General features: G+C 46.1%; 1 protein-coding gene across 5 annotated transcripts; it reads left to right on the forward strand.

Moving 5' to 3' along the window:
- Window positions 1-1,794: 1,794 nt before the first annotated feature.
- Window positions 1,795-25,706, forward strand: LOC130453589 (zinc finger protein OZF-like). Of its 5 annotated transcripts, none has more exons than XM_056820276.1 (6): window positions 1,795-1,932; window positions 2,411-2,612; window positions 5,623-5,745; window positions 15,687-15,813; window positions 17,070-17,165; window positions 19,353-25,706. In XM_056820276.1, the coding sequence occupies exons 2-6, from the start codon at window positions 2,511-2,513 to the stop codon at window positions 20,879-20,881; spliced, it is 1,977 nt and encodes a 658-aa protein (XP_056676254.1). In that variant the 5' UTR covers window positions 1,795-1,932; window positions 2,411-2,510; the 3' UTR covers window positions 20,882-25,706. The 5 variants fall into 5 exon arrangements, with proteins under 5 accessions (XP_056676254.1, XP_056676258.1, XP_056676255.1 ...); XM_056820277.1 differs by having other exon boundaries at window positions 1,815-1,932; window positions 2,391-2,612; XM_056820279.1 differs by having other exon boundaries at window positions 1,853-1,932; window positions 2,411-2,529.
- Window positions 25,707-26,697: the final 991 nt, after the last annotated feature.

The raw sequence follows: 26,697 nt of genomic DNA on the forward strand, positions 1-26,697 counted from the left end.
TCTTGCAGCAGGCACTCCTGCCTGGTTCTCAGGGTCCTCCTTGGGGACAAGGCTGCCCCTGACGCTTACTGCGCCCTGTGGTACAACAGGGCAGCTCAGGCTCATGGTGACAGGCTCAGATGGGAACAGAGACAAGGGAGGATCTGGGTTCCCATCTGGCCTCAGACATCTGCTAACCCTGGATAAGTCACTTAACCCTGTTTGGCTCCATTTCTTCCTCAATCAAATGAGCTGGAGCAGGAAATGGCATACTAGCTGTGTGACCCTGGATAAGTCACTTAACCCTATTTGGCTCCATTTCTTCCTCAATCAAATGAGCTGGAGCAGGAAATGGCATACTAGCTGTGTGACCCTGGATAAGTCACTTAACCCTATTTGGCACCATTTCTTCCTCAATCAAATGAGCTGGAGCAGGAAATGGCATACTAGCTGTGTGACCCTGGATAAGTCACTTAACCCTGTTTGGCTCCATTTCTTCCTCAATCAAATGAGCTGGAGCAGGAAATGGCATACTAGCTGTGTGACCCTGGATAAGTCACTTAACCCTATTTGGCACCATTTCTTCCTCAATCAAATGAGCTGGAGCAGGAAATGGCAAACCCCTCCAGTATCTTTGCCAAGAAAACCCCCAAAAGGGCCCACAACAAGCTGAACGTGACTGGAATGACGGAACAATGATAATGTCACATGGAACAACATAATAGAACCTAACATGCTACAATATCATAGATGATATAATACAATAACAAGCTCTCCTTTATAAGGAGTTTCAAGGTTTTCCAAGCACTTTATCTCATGTGACTCTCACAATGACACATGGAGTGAAATGCTACCCTTTGCTCCGCTTTACAGATGAGGAAACTGAGGCAGACAAAGGTTAAGGGATTTCTCCAGGGTCATCACATCGTTATTAAGGGTCTGAGACTGGATTTGAATTCTGGTCTTCCTGATCTCAGTGTTGGCCCTTAAAACACTACCATCCAGCCATCAGTAATAACAGGTATTTCTTTTGTACTTTAAGGCTTTACAAAGAGTATCGCATTCAATCCTCATAATAACTCTCGGAGATAGGTGCTACCATTATCCTCATTTTACAAACGGGGAAACTGAGGCCAGAAAGGAAAGGGGCCTGGAACGTTGCCACCAGGGCTGCTAGTGCCGCGGGGGTGGCCACATGCAGAGGGGAGGGGGGAGTCCGCTTTTGCTGAGGGTCATTCCTCCCTGCTAGCGGGGAGGGAGGGCGGAAAAGGACGCCCCGAGGGTGCTCCCAAGCGGATGCCTTCATTCCCCCCTCACAGGCTCCGGCGTGGGGCAAAGAGCCGGCAGCCAAACGGAGAAGCGGCCGGTCACTGAGAGCTTCCCGCAGGAAACGGACACGCGCACCCTACAGGACACGGCGGGCACTGTCAGGCCACGAGAAGAGACGCGGTTCCGGTCCGGTGACTGCTTAGAGCGGAAAAGAGGGCAGGAAAGGCGGAGAAGCGTGACCCGAGGCCGGAGGCGGCCCCACGATGGGAACAGACAGACCGCGAGAACGTTCGCACCTGGGAATGCGGGAGACCCTCCGAGAGCCCGAGCAGAATCCTTTCCGAAGCGCAGGGCCAGAAGAGCTGGGAACTGGGGACGCCTGAGGCCCCGGGAAGGCTAGGAGGCCGGAGCGCGCCCAAGCGAGCGGACCGGCACCGGCTCCAGCGGCCCTCTGACACACGGGGGAGGGGCGGGGGCGGGACAGGCCCAGTGAGCGCGCGGAGGAATGAAGGGGAGGGCCGCGGGGCGGGGCCATCAAGCCCGGAACAGACCGTGCGGAGGCCTCCGAAAGCCGGAAGTAATGCTCGTACCGAATTCCGACCCCCCCATCCACTTCCAAAGGCTTTTCCGCCTCAGCTCCTAGGCAGGCCGTGGAACTCCCGCCCATCCGCGCCTGCAGCCTCGGTAATGAGGAAGTGGTGGCGGGCAACAGCGGGCAACGGGGCCCGAGGGGGAGGGGGAGAGGAGGGGGAGGAGCCTCGGGGAGGGCGGGCGGCCGAGAACGTGGCTGAGTTCCATCCTCCCTCTCCCGCCTGGGCCGCCGGGAGCCCCTCCCCTCCCCCGCGTCCTGGGACGCTGTAGCTGGGCGGGGCTGGCGGGCAGCGCCGGGGTGCGGGTTTCCTGTGGGGTTCAAGGTATCCCGAGGCTGCTCGGGTGTCTCACAGGGGTTGGCTGCGGCCTTCGGCTTCGTCTTCGGAATCTTCCGGCCTGGAGGGGGGCTCTGGGGGCTCTGAGGAGCCAGTAGCGGATGCAGTTTTGCCGTGCCCTGTCAGGACCCAGGAGTCCTGCCTCTGGGCCCCGGACCCCCGAGCTCCTGCTCACCCCGCCCTTGGGGCAGCCTCAGCTTCCGTGACCCCAAGCAGGCTCTATTCTGGCTAAACAGGCTGGAGAGTGAAGAGGAGTTCAGGAGGGCTTCCTGGAGGAGGCCACATTGTCGTTTGGACTGTTGAGAAGCCGGGGAAGGCAGTGATTCGAGCTGGGGAATGGAGCACCCGAGCACCCGTGAGTCGCCCGTGGGGGACAGCCAGAGAAGGTGCTCCTGGCCAGGAGCTGGAGATGCTGTTCACAGACCCACCAGGAGGCTGGTGTGTCCCGGGGCCGAGGGGGTAGCAGGGAGGAGGGGGATGGGGCCATCTGGGCTGGGAGTGCCAAAGAGCATCCTGGGGGACCTGATGGGGGAGGGGGTGGAGCCAGAGAAAAGTCACCTGAGCGGCTAAATGGAGGCTGGCAGGAAGGAGGAAGAGAGCCCAGGAGGCCCCCAGAGCTCCAGGAAGGCCCTGCGGTCGGGGATGGGGAGCTGAGGGTGGAGGAGGGCCTTCCCCACCGGGAGGACTGCCCTCTGGCAAAGGGAGCCCCAGGGAGAGTGTGGGCCTGCATGGGGAGGGCCTGGGTTCCAGTCTGGCCTCAAACCCTTCCTGTGCTCCGGGCAGCTCCCCCTTTTCTCTTTGAACCCCGAGCCTGGCCTGACCCCCCCCCCAAGGGCTTCCTGGCTGGAGGATCTCCCCCTGGTGCACAGGGAGGGGCCCCCATGACCCTCCCCCAGCCCAGGGATTCCTGACCCCCAGCTCCTTTGCAGGGATTCCTCTGGGCTGCCCTCATATCCAGCTGTCTGTGAGGATGTCTGAGCTCTGCCTTCCTGCCCCGGCCTCCCAGGAGCCAAAGCCCTTTCTGAGCTCCCTTCCTTGCCCCCTGGACCTTGGGCTCCCTGGCTCCAGTTCCCTTTAGGGATTCCCAGCGGGTCCCAGGCGCCCTCCGAAATTCCAAGGGAGACCCCAGCAAGCCTTCATCCTGGTTCTCCAGGCTCAGCTGCCCCCAGCAACACTTGAGCCTCCCCAGGGTCCCTGCCTCCCTGCCAGGAGCTCTGTTGAACTGGGTGCCTTCCCAGCCCCTCCCTTGGCTCCCCTTCCCCAGCCTCTCCCTGGGCTCCCCATTCTGGCACAGCTCTCAGGCCCCTTCCCTGCCAGGGGGGTTTGGGCTCTGCCTGGTCCCCTCCTGTGGGGGATCCCAAAGCCCTGCTGCCTCTTGGAGGTCTGGACAGGAGAAGGGAGGGGACAGAAGAGGAGGAACAGAGGGAGGGGCTCAGCTGCCCCTTCAGACCCTCTTCTCTTCCCAGGATGCCCCCCTCCCTCTGCTGGCAACAGGCTCTCCCCTGAGGGCTGACCTGCTCCTGGGTACCTCCTGAGGCCCCTCACCCTGTGGAAATCTCTGTGGGGCAGCCTCAGCCTGGGAAGAGGAGGGAAAACCTCTTCCCTCTGGGTCCCTTCTCCCTCCCCAGCTCAGAGTGCAGGTGCTCAGGGCCTGGCTGCAGGAGGGATGGGGCTGAGCCAGATCCTGAGCTGTGTTATATTTAAATAGGTTGAGGTGGCTTAAATTGTTGTAGAAAAAAGAGTGGGAGCCATAAACTGTTACAATTAAAATTGGAGAAGCCAGGGAAAAGGAAACAATTATGAATATGTTCAAGTCAACTGAGTTTTATAGAGAAATTTAATTAATACAATGATTAATCAATTGAAAGAGAGAGAGAGAGAGAGAGAGAGAGAGAGAGAGAGAGAGAGAGAGAGAGAGAGAGAGAGAGAGAGAGAAGGAATAAGTATGAAGGGCCTTAAGCCAATATGGCCTAGACCTGAGTCTTAAGAGAGAAATCAATCAGTTTATTATAACTCACCATAAGATCTGTCTAAGTAAGGATTCTAATGACACCAGGCCAGCGTCCTTTCTCAAAGAGCCTCCCAGCCAGAGATTGTTTCCAAGGGCCTCTCTCTCTCTGTCTGTCTCTGTCTCTGTCTCTCTGTCTCTGTCTCTCTGTCTCTCTGTCTCTCTCTCTCTCTCTCTCTCTCTCTCTCTCTCTCTCTCTCTCTCTCTCTCCCTCTCTCCCCTCCCGGGGGACAGAGCCCCTCAGAGGAGCTCCTCAAGGAGCTCTCCTTCAGAATGAGATTTCCTCAAAGAGATCTATCTCCAAGGAAAGAGCCCTCAAGCATCAGCCCTCAAGGAAATGAGTCTCTTAGAATGAGATCCTCCAGAATGAGAATCAGAAATCGAGATCCCTGAATGAGATCCAAGCTCTTATTTTTAAGGGCAAAATCTCCTCTGTCACCTCCCCTAAGTCCTTACATCTACCAATCACTGTAGATGTTTCTAAAGGACCGCCCATTTTGAATTCACAGCTGAGTAGTTTTAATTTCTTTAGTAAGTCAGAAAAAAAATGCTGCTGTGTCAACTAATATCATTAAGAGAAAACCTCTGAGTTTACAAGTTGCCCCACCTTTATAGGTACTTAGTATCCCATGGTATCAATTCTAAAACAGTCATGACTCAAAGGACTTCCTGTCCCTTCCATAAGCATGGATCAAAGTACTTTTAGCAAGCAGTTTTCTGTCCTAAAACAATCTTAAGTAGGGTGGAGTAGGAACACTCCCAAAACTAGGAGCCCCCACGCTCAAGTAGAGTTCTCACCATCTGCTAGGGAATTTTTCAAGTAGAAGATTCCCCAATGGGGGAAACCCCCAACATTCATAAGTCTGAGAAATTTTAAGGTTTACAGCTGGGAGTGAGATCAGGGCAGGTTTCTTCTCAGGTCCCACCAAGAGCATTTGGCCCAGAGAGGGAGCCCAAAGGCAGTGAGGAAGATGGGATTTTCTACGTTGGGGAAAGAGGGGAGGGAATGTCCTGGGAGGGGGGCTCCAGGCCACCTCCTGCTGCTTAGAAAGGCATTGAAGTCAGATATTCCCTGGGCCAAGGAAGGCCTGTTGGGAAGAGCTTTGGCTGGAGTTCTGTTCAGGGGGCCACAAAGTGGGGGGGGGGGGCGGGGGAATGGTTGAAGGGGCAAGACCCTGAATAGAGAGATGTAAAAAGAAATTCTTTATTCCTTTTTTAATTTAACAGGGGACCTGTTGAATTAAAAAAGAAGTAAAGAATTTCTTTTACTATCTCTATTTAACTAAACTAAATTCTTAATTGCTAAAAGCTCCTAGAAATTTCTTTCCTCTGGCTTTAAGGGATAGTATTAATTTACAACTTTGTTATATTCTCATTAAAATTTAAATGATTAAAAGCTGCTCTCTTATTTTGTCAAAACTCCTAATTTAACCTTTACAGAGACAAGGCCTGGAAAAGATGCAGGAGCTTCACCAGATGGACTCACTGGGGCTACTTTACTGCCTCCATAGGGAGCCTGGAGTCCCAGGGATGGCCTTGGAGAGAGAGAGAGTCCCAGACCAGGTTAGTGCATTCTAGCCCTAGATCGGAGCCCCATTAGCAAGGGAGGCCCTTCCCTGACTCTGACACAAGATGGGCTGGGAAGCTCCCCCCTCCTTCCTGCTGAGTCATTTCTGTCCTATAAAAATAAATTGGCGAGTTATAAGAATAAAATATTCAGATGGAAAAATTGTTCCAGTATAGGTTCAAAACTTTTCAAAACTGTTGGATGCTTTCGGATATTTTTGATACAGGTAATCAAAAGTATCCTCAGTGATGAAGTGAAGCTCAAACGTGAACTTCCCTTCATGGCCAGGCACAAGGATATATTTATTATATATTTATTGAATTTATTGAAATATATGAGGATAAATAAAGGATTTCTAATTCTAAGGGATTCTAAATCCACCCAAATAAACTCTTAGGTTCCACAAGGAACCACTTCTCATGTGTTTCACAGGCTACACTAATCCTCCCTGATCTTACTAACCCAAATTTATACTATCTAAATAAAAACTACTGCTATTATCCTTATAAATTGTAACTTCACCTTCAAATTATAACCAGGCTGCTGGTTGAATCTCAACCAGAAGGAAGTTAGGACTCTGAGCCTTAACAAACTCAGAGTCCAAACCAAAGACCAGGTTTTTCTTTGGTCTTCTCAGAGTTAGACAATCTATAAAACCACAATAGATAGTCAATAGTGTGTCCCAGGTTGGGAAAGGAAAACCCTGAGCTCCTTCAGCTCTTTCCCTCAGACAGAGAAGCAAAGATGTTCCTCCTCCAGCCCTGACAGAGTCTCAGGGTGTGTCTCTGCCAACTGCCAGACAGAGTAATTGACACAGAAAACCGGTTTGTAACTGTCACGTCTGAAATTAACCCGCTCTCTCACCTGCTTCAAACTCGGGCTCCTTCTCCAGCAGCCACTTTACTTCTTGTCTCTAAACTAATGAAACAAAACTTATTTTCTGATATCATCTTACAGTCCCCATATCCCAGGCAGGAGGAACAGCCCTTCTCTGCTCTTCTCAGCTTTGGGAGTGATTCCTTGGCCCTTGGGCAGCTCAGACCCCAAAAGCTCCCCCCCCCCCCCCTTGCTGCTTCCCAGGTTGGATTTCTCCTTGGGCACAAGTGAGTGCTGAGGACAATCACTGACTCCTTCCCTGTCTGGGGATCCTGTCTTTGCTCTCTGCTTGCCTGGCGACACTCACACCCTCTTCCTCTGCTTCTTTTCTCCTGTTCCCTCTTGAGTCTGATCTAGAGCTGAGCCTGAGGGTGTCCCCTGGTCTGTGCTGTCCTCAGGGAAGTCATTGTCCCCTGCAGCTGCTCACTGGCTTCTGCCTCAAGTCCTTGAGTCTTCCCGGGTCTCTCCAGCTCCTTCCTCTCTCCCTCTTCTTAGTCCAAGTCAGCCCGTGTGGAGGAATACCCAGGTGTGTGCCTGGCATAGCTCAGCCCAAAGGAAGGAAGAAGCCATCGGCTGCCATCCAGGCACCCCCCCCCCCCCCCCCCCACTGACTCAGCAGCTGAGTCCAAACAAGCTCTTTATGGGCCGGATGGAGGGAGGCATTATGGGAGGGAAGCTCTCAGGTTCTGGTGAGGTCATTGGTTCCCAAGGGGAGGATTCAGCTGGGACTCCAAGGACATTCCCAGGCCAGAGGCAGGAGGGAGAACCTTCCCTGCAGGGACACAGACGACCCTGGAAAGGCCCCGAATCAGACAAGGGAAGGTCTTGGCCAAACATCAGCCAGGAGGCCAGTGTCCCTGGGTCAGAGGAGGAGGAGGAGGCAGGTGTGAGAGGAGAGGAAGAGCCTGGAAGGTCAGTATATGCCAGTGGAGCCTGTTGTAGGAATGGTCGGGGTCCTTGTCCATGACAGCTAGAATGAGACAGCTGGGGAGGCCCCCAAAGAGCTCCCCTGGGACTTGTATCCACTCCTAGGTGTGACCCCCTCTCTGGCTTCCTGCTGCTGAGCTCCCTGATGCAGAGAGAGTCCGAAGAGTTTGGGGTGACCCCAGGAAGGGCCCTCACAGAAATGGAGCCTTTTTCTCAGAAGTGGAGCTTTGAGTGTTCTTGAGCAGAGCTTCTTGTACCAGAGCCAGCAGCGGCTACATTCCTTCTCTGTTCAATAGAATTCCTCCCTGGTCTAGTCCTTCCCTTGTTGGACAGGCTGCAGAGAAAGGGGTGAGTTTCTGGAAGGCCTGGAAGTTTTCTGTGTAAATAGGGTTAGGGAGGTCCTGAGGGAGACGTCCGGGCCTTGTCCCCAAGGCATCCTGCTCAGTGGCAAAGAATGGCATACAGACAGACTGGAGTGCTTTATGTTCTCCTATAAATCTGCTTTCAGCCATCTGTGTAATAACACTGGGGTAAATGTTCTTATTCTCCTTATTTCATGGTTGAGGTAACTGAGGCAAACAGTTAAGGTTCTGTGCAGAAGTTTGTCTAGTTGCAGTAATCAAAGTTTTCCATTTTTTGGGGTAATTGTCTCTACCTCAATTTTGGGTAAGCATTTGTGTCCCTGAACTACAAAGTGAAACACCTCTGAGGCACCCTGTCACACATGACAATTCGGCCATTGTGCTTGAAAAAGGAAAGGATCACTTCAGAGATGTGTGAAAGCTGTGACACTCATGCATTGTTGGTGGAGTTGTCGTCCATTGATTGACCATTGGGGTGGGGGGCATTTCGAGCTCTACCCAAATGGCTTTCAAACTATACATACCCTTTGATCTAGATGTATCCCAGAGATTTCCCCAACAGGGGGAAAGAACCTATTTATACAAAGATATTTATATAGCGGATCTTGTTGTGATAGCAGAGAATTGGAAATGGCAGGAGATTCATTAATTAAGGAATGGTCAAACAAGTTGTGGTATGTGATTATAGTGTAATGCTGTTGTGTAATAGTTAAATTAAAATCTAGTAATAAAAGTATTATATTTTATGAGGTTTATTAATGATTATTAGAAATCAAGGATATAAAATAATAAACCACGTGCCTAGGGCTGATTAGCCCATTCAAAGCTAGCTTACTACATCTTGCAAAATGCCAAGCAGAGATTGCCTGTGGGAGGCAGAGAGCCAGTTAAATACTAATTGTCATCTCCCCCAGGTGGAGACTTAAATGAGATTATAGGGAATTCTGGGAAATACCATGGACTTCTGGGGATTGAAGTCTAGGTTTCAAATCTCCATTTTACAGTTGGTCTATGAGGAATAACAGGCAGCATCATTTCAGAGAAACCTGTGAAGACTTCCATAATCTGAGGCAAAGTAAGAGCAGAAGCAGGAGAACATTTTATATGATAACAGCAACAGTGTGTGGTCAGAAGCTGTGAACGCCTCGGCTGTTCTCAGCAACTCAAGGTTATAAAATAATCCCAAAGGACTCGTGATGAGAAAAACCATCCTGGTCCAGAGAGAACTGATGGACTCTGAGTTCAGACCAAAATGCGTTTCCCTTTTTTCCTTCCTTTCATTGTCTTTGGTTTGAGATTTCTTCCACAAATGACTAATGAGGAAAATTATTTTATGTGATTGTTCAGGTAAAATCTAGGTCAGATTGTTCACTCTCTAAGGGAGGGAGGGAGAAAAAACACTGAATGTTAGAAATTGTTTTTACCTATAATTAGGGAGACAATAAAATATGCTACATACGTCTCCTGTGGCTGAGATGTGTATTAGATGTCTCTCTCCTACCTCTTATAGTGTGATCTTTAATATTTGGCTCACATTTCCTTAAACCGTGTCTAGTAGAGTGTGGTGTCGGCTTATGCTCTGAGCCTCATTTCCTTCCAGGCTGCATTCCAGTTTTCTTAGCAGTTTGTACCAAATAAGGAAATTTCTCCCCAATTGCTTCTTCTCCACTTGACAGGAGGTGCTTTCTTTAGCCTGTCCCATTGCTTTACCTCCTTACCTTACCAGTCCCCCAGCTTCAGGATGACGGCTGACTCGTGATCTGCTCTGAGCTCTGGCCGTGCCGCTCCCCAGCTATCCTGGCTTCTTGTCATTATCTTCCTTGTTATGGCTGATCTTTTGTTTTTCCAAATGGATTTTATCCAGCCTGTCAGAGATCCTCTTCCTTGTGGCATGAGGAGCAAAATTACATTTTTTTTCTCCTGGATTATATTTTTGGATTTGATGCTCCATTCTGTTCAATCTGAAGCTGCTTCTGTGAGGTTTCACTGGAGAAATATGTATGTACTAAAGTGAGGAGCTTCCCCTCTCTGAGAAAAGATGCTGAGCTGACCTGGCTGCGGTTTCCAGAAAATCTCTGTTCTCAGTATTCCCATAAAGCATGGTATCAGCATTGCCTGTAGAATGTGTGAAGAAGCTGGGGCAAGCCGACCTTGTGCCATCTACTGAGCTGATGCCCTCTTGGGAAGGCAGGGAGGGCTTCAGGGCAGGAAGGGGTGGATTGTGGAAACATTCTCCGTCTTGTGACTCCGTGCTGGAGCTGGCTTGTGTCCCTTCTCTTCAGTTGTGGCCTCGTCCAAATTCTGTCTGCGGAGGAAAGTTTATTCAATGGGGAGAATTGGGAGAAAGCCTCGTTACCCTATTTGAACCTCTTCCTGCCTGGCTGGAAACTGGACTGCCTGTACGTGCTGTTTAGAGACCCTCAGCTATGGCCGAGCGTCAGCTGACCAGAAACACAGTCAGATTCTGAGACTGATGGGAGGAGTTTTCTCCTGATTGTACGTCTCGGGGTCTCGTCTGCACACTGGCTGCACATCAATCAATCAGTTCTTGCTTCTTTGTACAGACATTGGGAAGGAGAAGGACCCCTTGTCAGGGAGCTTCCTCTGTCCCTCTTCCCCAGGCCGACTTGGCAAGTCCCTAATCTTTTCTCCAGTTAGAAAGCAGATGAACCAACACTGGATTGTTTCCTTTGCATTCATTGGTCTCATTTAATTAAGGTAGATAAGTCTCTTTTCCCCTGATTTCAATGTCCAGCCCTAAGCCCAGGAAAGGGCCTCGTCCTTATTGGTTAGGCAGTTGGCATACGTTGCTTTAATAAATTGATGTGCTCAGAAGAGCAGAGCTCTGATTCCTCAGGCATTTCATGTTTCACTTGTCACTGTTAACCTCTTTTACTTTCTTCTACATTTGGCTGGATCAAAGCTATCCCTATCCTCCTAGTGCCATACAGGACACCCCCACACCCACTATAAGTTGCAGCCTCCCCCCCTCAGGACAAGTAGACTGCAGGCACCAAGCCTCTCTGGCCTCAGTGTGAGTCCTCATCTCCCTTTTCCCATAAGAGCATGGAGTGGAACCCCCTTTCATGTCAAGTAGGGCCTCCATCTTCTCAGGCTTCTCCAGACCTCCTTCCCTGTAACTTCACTTTCTGAGATGGTAGAGACCACCCTCTCAGTTCCCCTCTCAGGCCTGTTTGCAGCCTTTGATGTTAGAATTTAATGGTTGGACAAAATGTATAAAAATGCAGTCGCCAAAAATATATTACGCTAATCAGGATGACTTTTTATGGTAGTTTATTTACAAAAAGAGGAAGAGTGAAAGTAAGGAAACAAGAAAGTGTAGATAATTACTCCAGCCTGGACAGGGCATCAGAGGCCCCAGCAAAGAGGGGCCCAGAGGTAAATTAAACAAGAATTCTAGCCACTAGGCCTCCTCCAAGACAAGGGGCCTCTCTGGAGGCTAGTACCTCCAGAAGAGGCAGGAAAAGGAGTCAGCCTATTTCATTCACCCTCATGGCAGTCCTAAGGGAAGAGCAGTCTGAGGTCCCAAGCTGGCTCCTCCAAAGCCAAGTTCAAAGGAGAAAAAACTGGTCACAGGAAGTTACCATCATTTTAAAGACAGTGACACGTGAGTCATAGTCCACCCCCCTTCTCCCACATTTAAGTTTTGGGGTGTATACATTCCTGGTGGCTAAAATCTAAAAATCGCCAGGGGTGAGTTAATCCCATCTTTACAGATGCTTTTAGCCCACTCTCTCCTCCTCGATATTCTCTTTTCTCTAGGGTTGTAGGACATGATTCTCTCTCCCAGCTTAGCTCCTGTCTCTCTGACTTGTGATTCTCTGTTTTCTGGGATTGCCCCTGAAATAAGTAACCTAAATTAATATAGATAAATATAAATATAACTAAAATAATAGTTCATTTTAAGGTGAGGGAATTGATAGAATCTGTCTAAACCCCCAAAATTTGTTAAACCACACCATCTAATACTTCTCTACCTATAAATCTATTTTCTATAACTAATTAAATTAACCCCCCTTAGTAAATATATAAAAGTGGGAAGGAAATGAAGATAGCAGGAACAGGGTTCAAAAGGTAGGGTCTCACTGACAGTTGTCCTCTGGAGTTTTGAGCAGCTCTATTGGAAATCACTCTCGGCATCAGCAGGATTCAAAGGGGCAAACTGAATCACAAGGAAAGCCACAGGATAGAGAATATCGGATTCTCTAGGTCTATCGAAGAAGAACCAGATAGAAACTCCTCCTGACTGCTTCCCTCAGAAGAAGCAAAATCTCCATCTCCAGAGTTCTGGAATTTTGCTCTTCTGCCTTGCAGGACTTCCTGCTCCTGCTAATTTCCCCTTAATACTCTTTTTCTAGATCTTGTAACAGTGGGGTTAGGGGAATGCAGTTCCTCCAACCCTGTCTTTGGTCCTCTACTCTTCTCCCTCTGGACTTCTTTACTTGGTGATCTCATCAGCTACCAGGGATGCAAGCACCATCTCTCTGCTGATGAGTCTCAGATCTGCATTTTCTGCCCCAATTTCTGTGCTGACCTCCAGTCTTTCATCTCCAATTTCCTTACAGGGATTTCACACTAGGTGGCCAGTAGACATCTTGAGGTCAGTGTGTCCCAAGCACATAGTTCTCTCTCAGCTAGACAGAACCTCCACCTTCTCCATAGCTGTATCCTCCTTGTCCCTCAGGCTCAAAACCAAGGAGCCCCCCTTGACTCCTGACTGTCCCTTACCCACATTTCCAATATGGCGCCAGGACCTGTCAGTTTCATCTTTGCAGCATCTCTCCACTACAACCCCTTGTGTCCTGTGTCCTTGCCATCCTCCTCAGGGGAGTCTACATCACCTCCCTCCTAGACATTGAGACAACCTGCTGCTGCGTCTGTCTTCCACAAGGCTCTTCCCACTCCAAAACCTCCTCCATTCTCCCACCAGAGTGATTTTCCTACAGTTCAGTTCTGATCATGTCACTCCCCTACTCCGTAAACCCCAATGGCTCCCTGTTCCCTCCAGGATCAAATACAAACCATTCTGTTTGGTGTTCAAAGCCTTCATTACTCCCCATCTGTATTCTTGGATCTAGGGAACCTGGCTTCTTTGATTCCTTCAGCTGCAGGTTTTTTTAAAAATCCTTTACTTTCTGTCTTGGAATTGATGGTAAGCATCTGTGGTGGAGGCAGAAGATGGCTAAGAGCTAGGCAATTGGGGGTCAGTGGTAGCCCAGGGTCACATAGGTAGGAAGTATCAGAGGTCATATCTGAACCCAGAACCTGCAGTCTCTAGTTCTAGTTCTTTATATTCATAGTCACCTAACTGCCCCAAAGTGGAAAAGGTTGTTTGGGGGCTTTATTTTTTAAGCTTTACCTTCCATCTCAGGATCAGTTCTAAGATAGATAAGTGATGAGGACTAGGTAGTCAGAGTTAAGTGACTTATCCAGGATCACACAGCTAGGAAGTGACTGAGGTCACATTTGAATCCATATCTTTCTGACTCCAGATGTGGCACTCTAGATCAACCATGTGATCTAGCTGTGTCTAGTTCCAGATAATGTTCAATGGCTTTACCTCATATCTGGGACATTTTCCCTCCACACTTCAGATCACTGATCAATTTAAATTTCCTGTAAGTCCCAACTAAAAGCTAAAAACATTCTACAGGAAACCTTCCCTCCTCCCTCTTGGAGTGCCTTCATCCTTTCCATTCTTCCCCATTTCTCCTAGGCAGAGCTTGATTTATGTCCATGTGTCTGTGTATTGTCTCCCTCCCCCACTGGACTGTGAGCTCCTGGAGGGCAAGGACTGTCTTTTACGTAAAACTCTTGGGAAATCCCCAGAAGGGCAGAACAGGTGCTGAATGTGGAGGGAATGGAAATGACAGTTTCTGGTTCTTGAGATACCCTGTTGTGTCCCGTCTTCTCTGTATCTACCTCCTCTTCTCCCCTGTGTCCTGCAGTCCATCACAAGAAGCATCCTCCTGGAGCAGATGGGACACAGGGTGATTCTTCCCTTGATCCCCTCTGTCTTCAGCTTCAGCCCTCCTGGGTTTCCTCCTTCTTCCCTTTCCTCTTGTCTGTAGTTTTTAAAAGAAGCCTCTTTTTGCTCTTTCTGATGTTCTTTTGCTACTACTATTGTCTTCATTTAGTCACTCCTCCTGCCTTTCTGCTGCTCTGGGTAGTGGCGGTCTCTTGGTGACCAAGAATGACGATTGTCTTTGTGCAGTTTCATCTACGGTGTACCCTCATGTGGCTTTGGAGTCCAAAGGCTGAGGCGCAGAGTTTGTGCTCTGGGTATTCAAGAAGCAAATGATCTCTTCACTTTGGGGTCTCTTCCTAAAACTACTGCAGACTCCTCTTCACTAATGAACATCAATTGTTCTGTCCAACATTGGGAAGCTCCCATTTGCAGGTGTTGGGAGTGACATTTAACCCAAGGGTAACGTGAAGCAGCTCTCCAAGGAAGACAAGCAGGACAATACTGCCTGTCAATAAAAGAGTCAAGGGGTTGCCTCTGTTAATACTCCAAACCCTAAGCAGAAGCTTAGATCTCTCTGATAGGTTTGGAGGAACATAGAAGAACGAGCAGACGGGGTAAGTGATGTCCGTCATAGGATGGAGGGTCACCAGTGGTTATAGAGCTGGGATAATCAGGGACACTGTGACTGAGTGGAATAATCAGTAATAAGGGCCAGCAGTGCCCCAGCCCTCCTCTCCTCAGACTAAGAAGAGATGCTTGTGTGAGTCCAGTGCAAGGTCAGGATCCCAACTTTGGGCAGCAACCCAGACATCTCTGAGATGGATTGGGGCGGAGAAAGACCAGACCTGACTCCCTGGGGCTCACCTGAATCTTCCAAGGCCAACAGATGCCTTGAAATGAGGCTAGAACGGTGATGAAAAGCCCAAGAGCTGGATTCTGCACTTCCCCTGTTACAGGCTGGCTGAGTGTGGAGCTGAGTCAGGAGGCAGAGAAGCAGGACTCAGGCAGTTCGCAGACAAAAGCAGTTACTGGTCAAGAGGATGAATAAGTAAATGATCTGAGATCAGCTCAGCCTTCTCCGAGGATGGGTCACCCGGGCTGCACCCTGAGTCCTCGAGCTCTGCGGAGCACCTTCTCTCCTTTCTCGTGCCTTCCACAGTGTTATAAGTAAAAACTGACCTGGGGGCTCATTACCTGATGAGCATTTATTAGTAGAGAGAGAGGTCTCGGCCTTTTTAGATCTCCATTCAGCTTGCTCAGGCTGTGCTTGCCAGAGATCAAGAGATCAGGAAAGCTCAGAGACAAGCCCCCAGCCCAGAGAGCCAGTCAGTTCCAGTTGAAGGTATGAAAGCTCTCCCTCCTTCCCTCACCTAACTTTTACCTTCCCCCCAGCTACCCTCTCTGTGGCTCGGGCTCTGGCATGTTGATGAGTCTCACACTGATTCTGTCTGCCCTGGGACACAGCAACAGGACCACAGACACCTGACTGACACCTACATTCCAGAGCTGGAGTCCCTGGGATCCAGGCTACACTGGAGGTCCCTTTGAGATTTCCCTTTACACACTAGAAAATCTTCCCTTCAAAGGACCCTAGAGCTGCTCTTCTCAAGCCTTCATTGGGCTCTTGAAGTCTCAGCTTCTAGTGCTGGCTCCGACACTGACAAAGGGCGGTATGTTGGGCCCCTCCCTTCTCTGTGGGTCAGTTTCCTCCTGTAACTGACCCGAGGTGGGCTCTTCATTGTGATGTGACTTTCAGCCTCTGCTCTGACTTGGGCTGCTCTAGGAGGTGGTGACCTTCAAGGATGTGGCTGTGGAGTTCACACGGGAGGAGTGGCGCCTCCTGTCCCCTCCCCAGAAGGAGCTATACAAGGAGGTGATGCTGGAGAACGCCAGGAACCTGCTCTCTGTGGGTAAGAAGCCCTCTCTCTGCCGCCCAAGTCTGCCATCCAAGGGAATATCACACTCAGCAGCAGGCAGGGTTGGGAGCAGTTTTCAGTCATGAGGAAGGGAGGAGGGCTGGTATGGTGAGTCCCAGAGCCAGGGCCCTCCTGCTTCCTGGTTCTTCTGTAAAAGGAATTTGCATAGTGTAATGGGACCTCATGTGCTCCCTTTCGTGCTCCTGAAATCCAAGATCAAATGCGTTTTTCACAATCTCAGACGTGAAAGTAATCTCAGAGCTGATTCTGTCCTGCCTCTCCCTGGCCCGGAATTGTGTCTCACAGACCATCTGGGAAAACTGTTCAGGAGGGTTTTCCTCCCACCTTCTTCCTCTCTAGGGTGGATCTACTGTTTGGGACCTTTTTCTCTTTAACCAGCATAGCTCACAGCTCTTCCGTGTCTCCAGCAGAGATGGTTTCTTCTTGTCTTCCTTCCTATTGCCTTAAACCTCCAGCAGAGCCAGTAAGGAAGGGAGGGAAGGGATGAAGCGTTTATAAAGACCTGCTCTTGGCATGGGGCTCTGCCCAGAGATTTCTCTTTAGTATGGCAATTCTTCCTCTCCATTGACAAAATTATTCCCATTTTATGGATGAGGAAATAGATTCAATTAAGTGACTTGTTCTGAGGCACCCACATAGGAACTGTTTATGGTGAAATGTAAACTGAGGCCTTCCTGCCTCTAATCTCAGGCCCCCACTTTCTCCCCTTCTAGCTGCCTCTCATTTTCATATAATAGAAAACTATGCTCTGAATCCAGCCTTCTCTGAAGAAAATGCCCAGAACCAAATGTTCTGGTTCTAGATTGGTTATTGTTTTCTCCAGCAGAGACTCCCCAAGAGAAGAGTCCACAAAATTCAGAGGCATCAGGCAGGGAGGAGCAGGCAGGGTACTGGGTCAAAAGCTGATCCTTCAAGGTCCCTGTGTCTGGGGCTTCAGACTGACCCAGCACACTGATCCTCAGACCCAGTTTTGGAGTTTAGGAGTTTCTGCCAGTATGAACCAGAATATAGTTGCTGGGCTGTTGCTCATTGGAGGTCCCCCAGCAGAGTAACAGGCACATCCTGCCCTGGGCTCCTACATTACTGACACTGAGTGGTAGGGGCAGATTCCTGTGGAAACCTCATTGACAGTCTCTGAATGGAGTCACTGGACTCCCACCTTTCCTTAAAGAGAACTCAATGACAAGCTTCTCTCCATCTTCCTCTCTGACTGATTTTCTCTTGCCCAGGGCTTCAAGCTCCTCCTGAAGATGTGATTTCTTCTTTGGAGCAGAGGGCAACCTTGTGGATGCTAGAGCAAGAAGACCCAGGAAGTTCCTTCCCAGGTGAGGGAGAGGAAAAGAGATGTGGCTGAGCCAGGGTGTCCAGAGGCTTCTGTATGTTCTGGTGAAGTCATGGCTAGATTTGGGGGCAGGAAGACCCAACTTGGAATTTTTATTCAGAGGTTTTTGCAGGGACTCCCTGGGCAAGTCATGGAAACCCTGAGCCTCAGTTTCCCCTTCTATTAGATAAGGCTGTTTGACTTCATTTCCTATCAACTCCCTTCATTAGATCAGTCTGTGACCCTCTACAAAGTCAGTGTTTGGGATTGCAGAGCCTGGAAGTCTCCTGTAGATGCCAGAAGGGTTGAGTATATCCCTTCTAAACTCAGTTGTATTCACAAACATGTATGAGAGCTTGCTCTATGCCGGGGCCTTTGCTAAGTTATAGGGGACATAAAGAGCTTCAGTGAACTTCCCCTACTAGCTTCATGGAACTCACCCTCTTCTGGAGCAGATAGCTGCCTCCTGTTCTGTAGAAGCCCTCTAGTTCCTATATCCAGGGCAGCCAGTCATGAGAGGGAAGTCTCTGAAGAGAAGGAGCACTAGAGAGTTCTCATAGGGGGTATGGCCTGGGGCTTCAAGAGAACCAGATTGTGTATTCTAGGGGAAAGTATAGCATAGAAAACAAGGGAAAAGCAGTGTTACAACTCACTGCAAATGGCCTTTTCTAGCAGTTTTTAGCCCTGAACCAGAGAACAGATATTGGACAGTATCTCATCATGAGAAAGACATCAAATGAGAGTGTTTAGAGCATTGGGGAGAAATAGTTTATTGGTTCCCAGAGGAAGAGAGTCATTAGCTCATTAGAGTGGGAAAGGCTGAAGATGAAAGAACAATGGGGGCCCTGCAGAGAGGAAAAATGGGCTTAAAGGAGGGATGGTATGGGCTTTTCCCATGGAAAGAGATTTTCTTTAGGAGAAGAATGACCTTTTTCTCTGATCCTGAGGCCAAAAAGGAAATTTAAGGCAGCTGAGCTGGGTGAGTTATGAAGGATAAGAGGATAAGAGACCTCAGAGTAGTCCAGTTTTTGTTCACTGAAATATAAGGCCAAGTTCTCAGCTCAGAAGGTAAAGCAAGGGGTGGGAGGAAGCCGTGAGGGAGAGCTAGAAACCAGGGAAATATTTGGAAAACTGCTGTGCTAGGTGGCAAAGTGAATCCATGAGAGAGAAATCATAGGATTGCCTTGTCATGGAGACGACCCAGCTGAGGTCAGGGAACCTCAATATAGAGTGGAGCCAGGCAGCTGGTTTCCTGATTTTCCTTCACTCCATTGACCTGCAGCCCATGAGCAAGAGTAAAGACTGCTGCCTTATTTGGAAGAAATCCAAGGCTAAGCTTTCCCTAAGTCAGCAGCCCAGGCCCTTTCTTGGTCTCTCAGGCTTAGTCTTTGTCCTGTTCATGGACAATCAGATGACCACAGAACCTTACTTTAGGAAGATGACAACCTAGAGAAAAGTTTCTGGGATCTTTAGGATTGGGCCTGCTCTGTATTCCAACAGTACTGTTGACTTCTCAGAAATATGGTTAAGGCCAGAGCATGCATTTGCCTTCTAGGAGAGAGGCCAGAATTCAAGGATCCTGGTAGAACTTGGGCCTGACATAAACTGTAGGCCCTTGTATTTAATACATGTAAACATGTATTAAATTTAAAAAAATAAGGTCGAAAGCAGTCACGAAGGGAATTACATAATACTTACAGAGAAGCTAGATGATGAAATAATAGCACAATATTTAGTCTACATGCACCCAGTGGTGTCATACCTATGAAGAGACAGTGAAAATGAAAACAAAAAGATTGAAAGTGAATTGTCTAGTGCTGTGGACAGAGCATGTCAGTCACAGGATTTGATCTCAGCTGCCAGGATTTTGGGTCAATTAACTCATGCAGCTTTTCTGAGGTCATGGTCTGAGTTAGGAATATAATAAAGCTAGCCTGGCCAAAATCCCAGATTTGTTATGAAGGGCAAATGAGATCACATGGGAAAAACATTCTTATTGGAATTGTTCTTTAGCTTTGAGGTAATGGCATTTTCAAAGAATTGATTGTGCCCATTTAAGTTGGATAACTTTTCTTCTTATCTGAGGAAATAGGATATAAAGCAGTTCATGTACTGACAATTCAGGAAAGGAGATAGTTATATATGTGTATATATCTCTCTCTATGTATGTTTTGTTGTTTGTTTCTTTTAGAAAGAGAGATCAAACTTGAAATGAAGGCGAATCCAACAGATATGAGCCCTTCTGTGTTAGAAATGGGCCTTCAAAGATTCATTAGTGATGGGCCTGATAACTTTGCTTTTGGAGTATTCTGTGTTGCCCCTCAAAATTCATCTTATATTGAACATCAAAGAATTTACACTGAGGAAAAATCTAGTGAAAGTAATCAGTATGGAGAGACTTTTATGCACAGAGCTAGTCCTCCTGGACACGAGAGAATGCACACTGGGGAGAAACTTTTTGAATGTAAACAATGTGGAAAGACATTCAGTCGTAGCTCCCATCTTGCTGTACATCAGAGAATCCACACTGGGGAGAAACCTTATGAATGCAAACAATGTGGAAAGTCATTCACAGATAAATCCAGTCTTGCTAAACATCAGAGAATCCACACTGGGGAGAAGCCTTATGAATGTAAGCAGTGTGGAAAGACATTCAGTCGTAGCTCCCATCTTGCTGTACATCAGAGAATCCACACTGGGGAGAAACCTTATGAATGCAAGGAATGTGGAAAGTCATTCAGTCGGAGCTCCAGTGTTTTTCTACATCAGAGAATCCACACGGGGGAGAAACCTTATGAATGTAAGGAATGTGGAAAGTCATTCAGTCGGAGCTCCAGTCTTTTTCTACATCAGAGAATCCACACTGGTGAAAAATATTATGAATGCAACCAATGTGGAAAGACATTCATAGATAAATCCAGTCTTGTTAAACATCAGAGAATCCACACTGGGGAAAAACCTTATGAATGCAAGCAATGTGGAAAGGCATTCAGAAACAGCACCAATCTTGTAGTACATCAGAGAATTCACACTGGGGAGAAACCTTATGAATGCAAGGAATGTGGAAAGACATTCCTTCGGAGCTCCCAACTGGGTGTACATCAGAGAATCCACACTGGGGAGAAACCTTATGAATGCAAGCAGTGTGGAAAGATCTTCACAGTTAAGTCCCATCTATCTGTACATCAGAGAATCCACACTGGGGAGAAACCTTATGAATGCAAGCAGTGTGGAAAGACATTCACAAATAATTCCCATCTTGTTGTACATTGGAGAATCCACACTGGGGAGAAACCTTATGAATGTAAGCAGTGTGGGAAGACATTCCGTCGGAGTTCCCATCTTGCTGTACATCAGAGAATCCACACTGGAGAGAAACCTTATGAATGCAAGCAATGTGGAAAGACATTCATAAATAACTCCCATCTTGCTGTACATCAGAGAATCCACACTGGGGAGAAACCTTATGAATGCAATCAATGTGGAAAGGCATTCAAAGAAAGATTCAAACTTACAGTACATCAGAGAATCCACACTGGGGAGAAACCATATGAATGCAAGAAATGTGGAAAGATATTCATATGTAGCTCCAATCTAGCTGTACATCAGAGAATCCACACTGGGGAAAAACCTTATGAATGCAAGCACTGTGGAAAGACTTTCAGTCATACCTCCAGCCTTGCTTTTCATCAGAGAATCCATACCGGGGAGGAACCTTAAGAATACAAGCTATGTCAAAAGATGTTCACATACAGATCCAGTTTTGCTATTGTGTGAAGGAAATTTATCCTTCCCCCTCTCTGGGCCAGAATATCTAGCATGAGCAAGAAATTGGCACCGAGACAAGGATTGCAAAATGGAAATCATTGATGGAATGGCAGAAGGAAAAAGGTAGTAATAGTCAAGAGATCATGAGACAAGGACTTGATGTCTCTTGCACTGGCCCCTCGACTAGCCCCCCTAGGGGCCTAGGCAAAGTAAAAACCTGCTGTTGGTTCCTTAGGTGAGATTTGTGAATTAGTGGGTGGAGAAAAGGTTTTGTAAAAAAAAAGGAATTTAAACTTTTCAATTTAAATAATAATATTTTTTACATTTCCCCATCTTGAGGGTGATTGAAAAAATACAGGATCACTTAGGGATACATGGCTGAGTTATGAGGTATATGAATCAATTGGGAAGAGAAATTAAAAAGACATCAGAAAAATCCAAATAAAAAAGATAATTTCTGAATGAAAATATAGACTATCAAAGTCTTATGTGTAAAAATTCCAAGTAAAGGAAAAATAAATCTATAACAGGTCCTTGAATCAGGGTCCAATTAAAATGATCTAGGCAATGATGCATTTACCCAGTCAGTAGCCAGGACTACAGAAAGTTTCCACTCTATGAGAGACAGAAAGGGGACCAGATTATAGGAGCCAGGTAGTTGCCAAGGTTTGGGATACTCATCTGTAAGTATTTTCACGAAGAGTGTGGATACACAAGGATGTCATAACATGATAAACATATCAAGCTCGAGTCTTCACACTAGGTTCAAGACCTTTGCATTGGCTTGGAAGTGCATCAGTCCGTCTTGGATTAGCTTATCTTTGGCCCTATGCAATGGCTCTTTTGTGTATATCTTGTCCTGGAATCAGACAGAATTATTAAGCAAAGTCCCATGAATTTTATTTTAAATAATTAGTGGCATCATTTTTATAGTCTTAAGCTTTTGGGGCATGCATTAGTATTATAGCAAATGTATTTTAAACATATTACTGCTAAATCAAAAAGTTAAAGAAAATCTTAATGCTGGTGACATGTTCAAATATAGAAAAGGAGAGAAAAAATAAAAAACTGAAATAGTATATTGCACATGCAAGCAAAATATAATAGTCTTAAAATTCAAAAATATAGCTTATAATCATTGACACACTGTGTCAGCTAAGAAAATATAGCATGCAAGGCTTTCTCACCAAAAATGAGTTCCATTTCCTCTTCATATCTGGCCATGATCCACTGTGAATTTCACAAGGTAACAGTTTTTTTATAAAGAACAGTAGTATAAATATGTAAATATCAGTATCCCCAAAATCCTCAATAGCCCAATTAAGTACAATAGCAAACAAACACTATCATATTTCACATGAGTTGCTGTATGGCATTTTTAAAGGCCTATAAAATTGATGGATATTTGTCACAAGTTTTTACAAATGTAGCAAATCTTTCAACCTTGGTATTTAGATAAAGTTAAACTTATTTTGGGTTAAGAACATCATCAAGAAATCTAGATATTCTGGTGGAAGCAAAGTAGTGAACTGAAGAGTTATAAAAGAGGGGTACTCTTTTTTTTTTAGGCTTTTTAGGGGTATAAATGCCCTGAGATTAACTGCCCAACTTCCATTCACATTTTTAGAAATGTGGGAAGGTTGGGGATTATAATTGTATTTCACTTCAGCTACTAGAATGGGCCTTACACCTTGGGTTAGGGGCAGGCAAAAATGACCAGAGATTGTTAAGAAAAAACTCTAGGGGGCAGCTGGGTAGCTCAGTGGATTGAGAGCCAGCCCTAGAGACGGGAGGTCCTAGATTCAAACCTGGCCTCGGATACTTTCCAGCTGTGTGACCCTGGGCAAGTCACTTGACCCCAATTGCCTAGCCCTTACAACTCTTCTGCCTTGGAGCCAATACACAGTATTGACTCCAAGACGGAAGGTAAGGGTTTATAAAAAAAACAACTCTAAAAATCATGTCTAGAAAACCCTTAAAATCAGTTGAGATATTTAGCACATTAAATTTTTCAAAGATTGTTATACAATTTTCTGATGGAATCCATCCATCCTCTATGTGACAATTTACAAAGGCAAAAATAGAAAAGCTGTTTTTTATATGGGCTTATTCAATGTTTGTTCATTCAGTATAGTTATAGGTGTAAAGCAACAGAATTTAACAGTAGTTAAAACTCAGTACATTAAAATGATCCATTGTAACAGAATAATATGGATGCAGTAATATATGAACTTAAAATCACAAAGTTAAATCTTAAACAAAACAAACAGTAAAATGCAATAGAATACAGAGATTTTTATAAAACACTGGAGTCTGTTAAAAATATAACCTCCAGTCTCTTTTAAGTTCCTTGGATTTTTATCCATTTAGATGCCTATTGTCAGAAGGCAGATTGGTCATGGTTAAGCAATGGGGTTTAAGCCACCCATCCATGGCCACACAGCTGAGAAGTATCTGAGGCCAGATTTCAACCCAGGATCTCCCGTGTCTAGGCCTGGCTCTCAGTCTACTGAGACATCCAGCTGCCCTTCCATAGTGAGTTTTTGGAATCTCAACAAATGGCAAAGAGTTGCAGGGAGATGAATTTCTCTCCTGAATCTCAAGTGAGATAAATAAAAGGACCAGTGCACTCAAAAGATATTCTTTGAAATATGCCATGCTTGCAATCAACTTCCTGTTTGGAAAAGTCTCTTTCTTCTTTCCCTTTCTTTCTCCCCTCCTGTGATCCCCCCTAGTCCATGTGGAGGTTAATCTTAGCCTAAGGGAAAATTACCCCATTTTTTTACCAGTTGGTTTTCGATCCTGAAGAAATTGGGTCTGCCACCATCAGCCTGGGTGATGAGCTGTCTAGGTCTAGGGCGCAGAAACAGGCAGGCAGGGAGGAAGGCAGGGGGACAATTGCTGGGGCCAGGTGAGCAGCAAACACGTCTGGAGCAGAGGCGGGAATGCAGGCAGGCAGGCAGGGCCAGGCTGAGCCGGGAGCCGGTGAGCTATCTAATGGCTGGAACGAGCTGGATCAGCAACAGCTTTGCAAGGGTAAAAAAACCTTGGCCAGATAAATGTGGCTTAAAAAAAATTCCTAAGCAGTAGCTATGAAAAGCTGAACTTAGTAACAGTAGATCAGAAAAGAATCAGAAGATTGAAGGTATTTCATTTTCCCAAAGTGGTTACACCAGACTGTTAAGATTAAAAATGCCAAACTGTGGCAGGTAAAAATTAGTTTCTCTCTGCTAGAAGTATTATATTTTTTAGAGATTTATTAAAGATTAAGAATTTAAAGAAAATACAAAATAAGAAAGCACATGTCTAGGCCCAGAGAGCCCACTCACAACCACTCATATCTTGCCTGTTAGGTAGAGAGTTGTGTGTGCTTCGAAGCAGAAGCAGGAAGAGCTCCCAGTAGGTGGAGAGCTCCTTTAAATAATAATTATTGTTCTTGCACTCAGGGAGATGAGAGAATTCTAGGAGCTAGCAAGGACATCTGGGGGTTGAAGTCTGGGGTTCAAATCTCCATTTTTACATATCAGAGCTCTTCTCTTTCAATTTTGTTGTTGGCTGGACTTCCCTGTGAGCATGACTAGGGTGCCCTAATGATGGCCAGAGAATAGCAAGCTAAATGGAGCAATGAGGAAAGTATGTCTCCCTTATTTTTCCATCTTTCCCCTCTACTGCCTTAGTTTAAATAAACTTAATTTAGGACCAGTCTTAAAATTTTATATTGTATATCACAGAAACCACAGACATTCACACTGAGCTATCACCCTGCTCAAAATCAGAGTATTCCCTCTACTATATCATAAAATCTCCTAAGATGAGGTCCAAATGGGCATTTGTATATGAAGTGTGATCCCATAAGAAAATTAAAGGGGTGTAGAATATTTTACCTTCCAGAGCAATTCATTGATAAGGAAAGAATTCATAACCAAATAAGATATAGATAACATTAGGTATAAAATAGTTACATTTACATGCTGGACTAACTGAATCCAGAAGCCAATGTACCAAAACTGATACAATTAAATGTATTTCTACAATTGCTAGACCTATCACTTCTATATCAAATCTTAAGCCTATTTTGCATTAAGGTCTGTGCTACATATGTGGTGAAAATTTATCACACCAGTACAGCTCTCCAAACTGAATACATTTATTGGGAGGAGTCCAGAATCCCAATAAAGATGGACCCTGGTCAAATAAAGTGCAGAGACCCTGAGCCTTAGGAGATAGCCTTTTTTATTCCAATAAATCTTATGATGCAGTGACAGAAAACTGTCACAATGAAAATATGATACAAAATCATTCACATGGGTATCTTAATAATGCAAGTGCTGATTAGTCTGGTAAGTGTAAAAAAGATCACTATGGGTGGTAACCTGGTAGTACTCAGCGTCTTGGTGTTGTTTTGGTTAGCTGATATGTGAAGACAAGAGTAGCCCTCCACCTCCTGTGTGACTTGTTCTACAGCAAGATCATCTTTCCTCTTTTTGTCTGACCATTTTGTTATACACCCAACTGGTGTGTGACAGGATTTATGGAATCTCCTGGGTTATAGGTTTAAGGTCAGGATGTAAACATGATTTGATACCACCCCAAACTGTAATTTTCTGAGCTAATGTTTATAATTTCTATAAAGGAAATTATATTATTTGGCTATGAACTCAAAACTAATGATTGTGTTGTAAAAATAATTATAAAGGCTATTACTATTATGATCATAAAAAGGGATAGGGAGTTTGACTCACACAAAGGAAGTCAAATATACTTATAGAAAAACAAATGTGAATTGAAGAGGTACTACATTATAATTTCTTTGAAGACACTTCCATCACATCTAGATCCATGCTTACAAATGGTACCCTATGGAATCTTTCCTCAAGAGTATGAAGAGTAGATTACTCCACCCTACTTAGTCTAACAAAAATCAGGAAATTGTGAACTTTAGATTACTCCACCTTATTTAGTCTAACTAAATCAGTAATGTCTACAACCATACTTAAGGATTAAGTATTTAGGAGGATGGCCTATGACAGATTGCTAGCATATGACAAATCAGAAAGAACTGACAGACCCCTTGGCTGTCCTAAGTCAACTTTAAGCTACCATTGGTACATATGAGATGCCGGAAAGTGATGTAAAACCGTCTATATATTTAGCGTCACTTCCTTTCTCTGGGCTCTTTGGAGGCGGAAAAGTGGCTGTTGGCAGCTTGCTGAGCATCTTGGCATCTTGGTATGGCTGCCGCTATTGTCCAGTTCGGTGGTGAGTTTTCCTTCATACTATACTGGGAAAAGCTGAATAGCCTAGTCTGAGTTTAGGCTGATCCTTTACTCCTTTACCTTCCAAAACTATCTGCTTAGAAGCCTCTAATCTTCAGAAACCTTGTGGGGGAGGACTTTGAACTCCGCCTGGCACAGACCAGGTGGGAGAAATCCTATACCCTTCCTCTCTCTTCTCCTTGACTTCTTCCCTCTATATTGATTAAACCACCATAGATTTTCTAAACTGATTTGGGTATTTTTATTTGGGATATTCCTTGGTGACCAAATTAATTTCATTTAGGTCACAACACTAAAAGTATCCTTTAGTCTGGCTAATCCATGAAGGTTGTGACCAAGCCCCTCAAATTTCTGTGAAATCTCTTTCCTTTCTCTCTTTATTACTTGCTGAAGTCAGTCAGTCTTTTAAACAGCTAACCTGGCTTCAAAACAGCTGCTAGAGCAGGTGAGTATAAAACTTTTTTTCCTCTATTTTCCTTAATTTGAATTGAA

This window comes from Monodelphis domestica, chromosome 3 (assembly GCF_027887165.1).
Source record: "Monodelphis domestica isolate mMonDom1 chromosome 3, mMonDom1.pri, whole genome shotgun sequence".
Classification (NCBI taxonomy): domain Eukaryota; kingdom Metazoa; phylum Chordata; class Mammalia; order Didelphimorphia; family Didelphidae; genus Monodelphis; species Monodelphis domestica.

Excerpts from the sequence above, each read along its gene's own strand:
- LOC130453589 (XM_056820276.1), top strand. The coding sequence starts at position 2,511 with ATGGAGCACCCGAGCACCCGTGAGTCGCCCGTGGGGGACAGCCAGAGA. Across the intron at positions 15,814-17,069 it reads CAGGAACCTGCTCTCTGTGG|GGCTTCAAGCTCCTCCTGAA; the intron begins GTAAGAAGCCCT and ends TCTCTTGCCCAG. Across the intron at positions 17,166-19,352 it reads CCCAGGAAGTTCCTTCCCAG|AAAGAGAGATCAAACTTGAA; the intron begins GTGAGGGAGAGG and ends TGTTTCTTTTAG.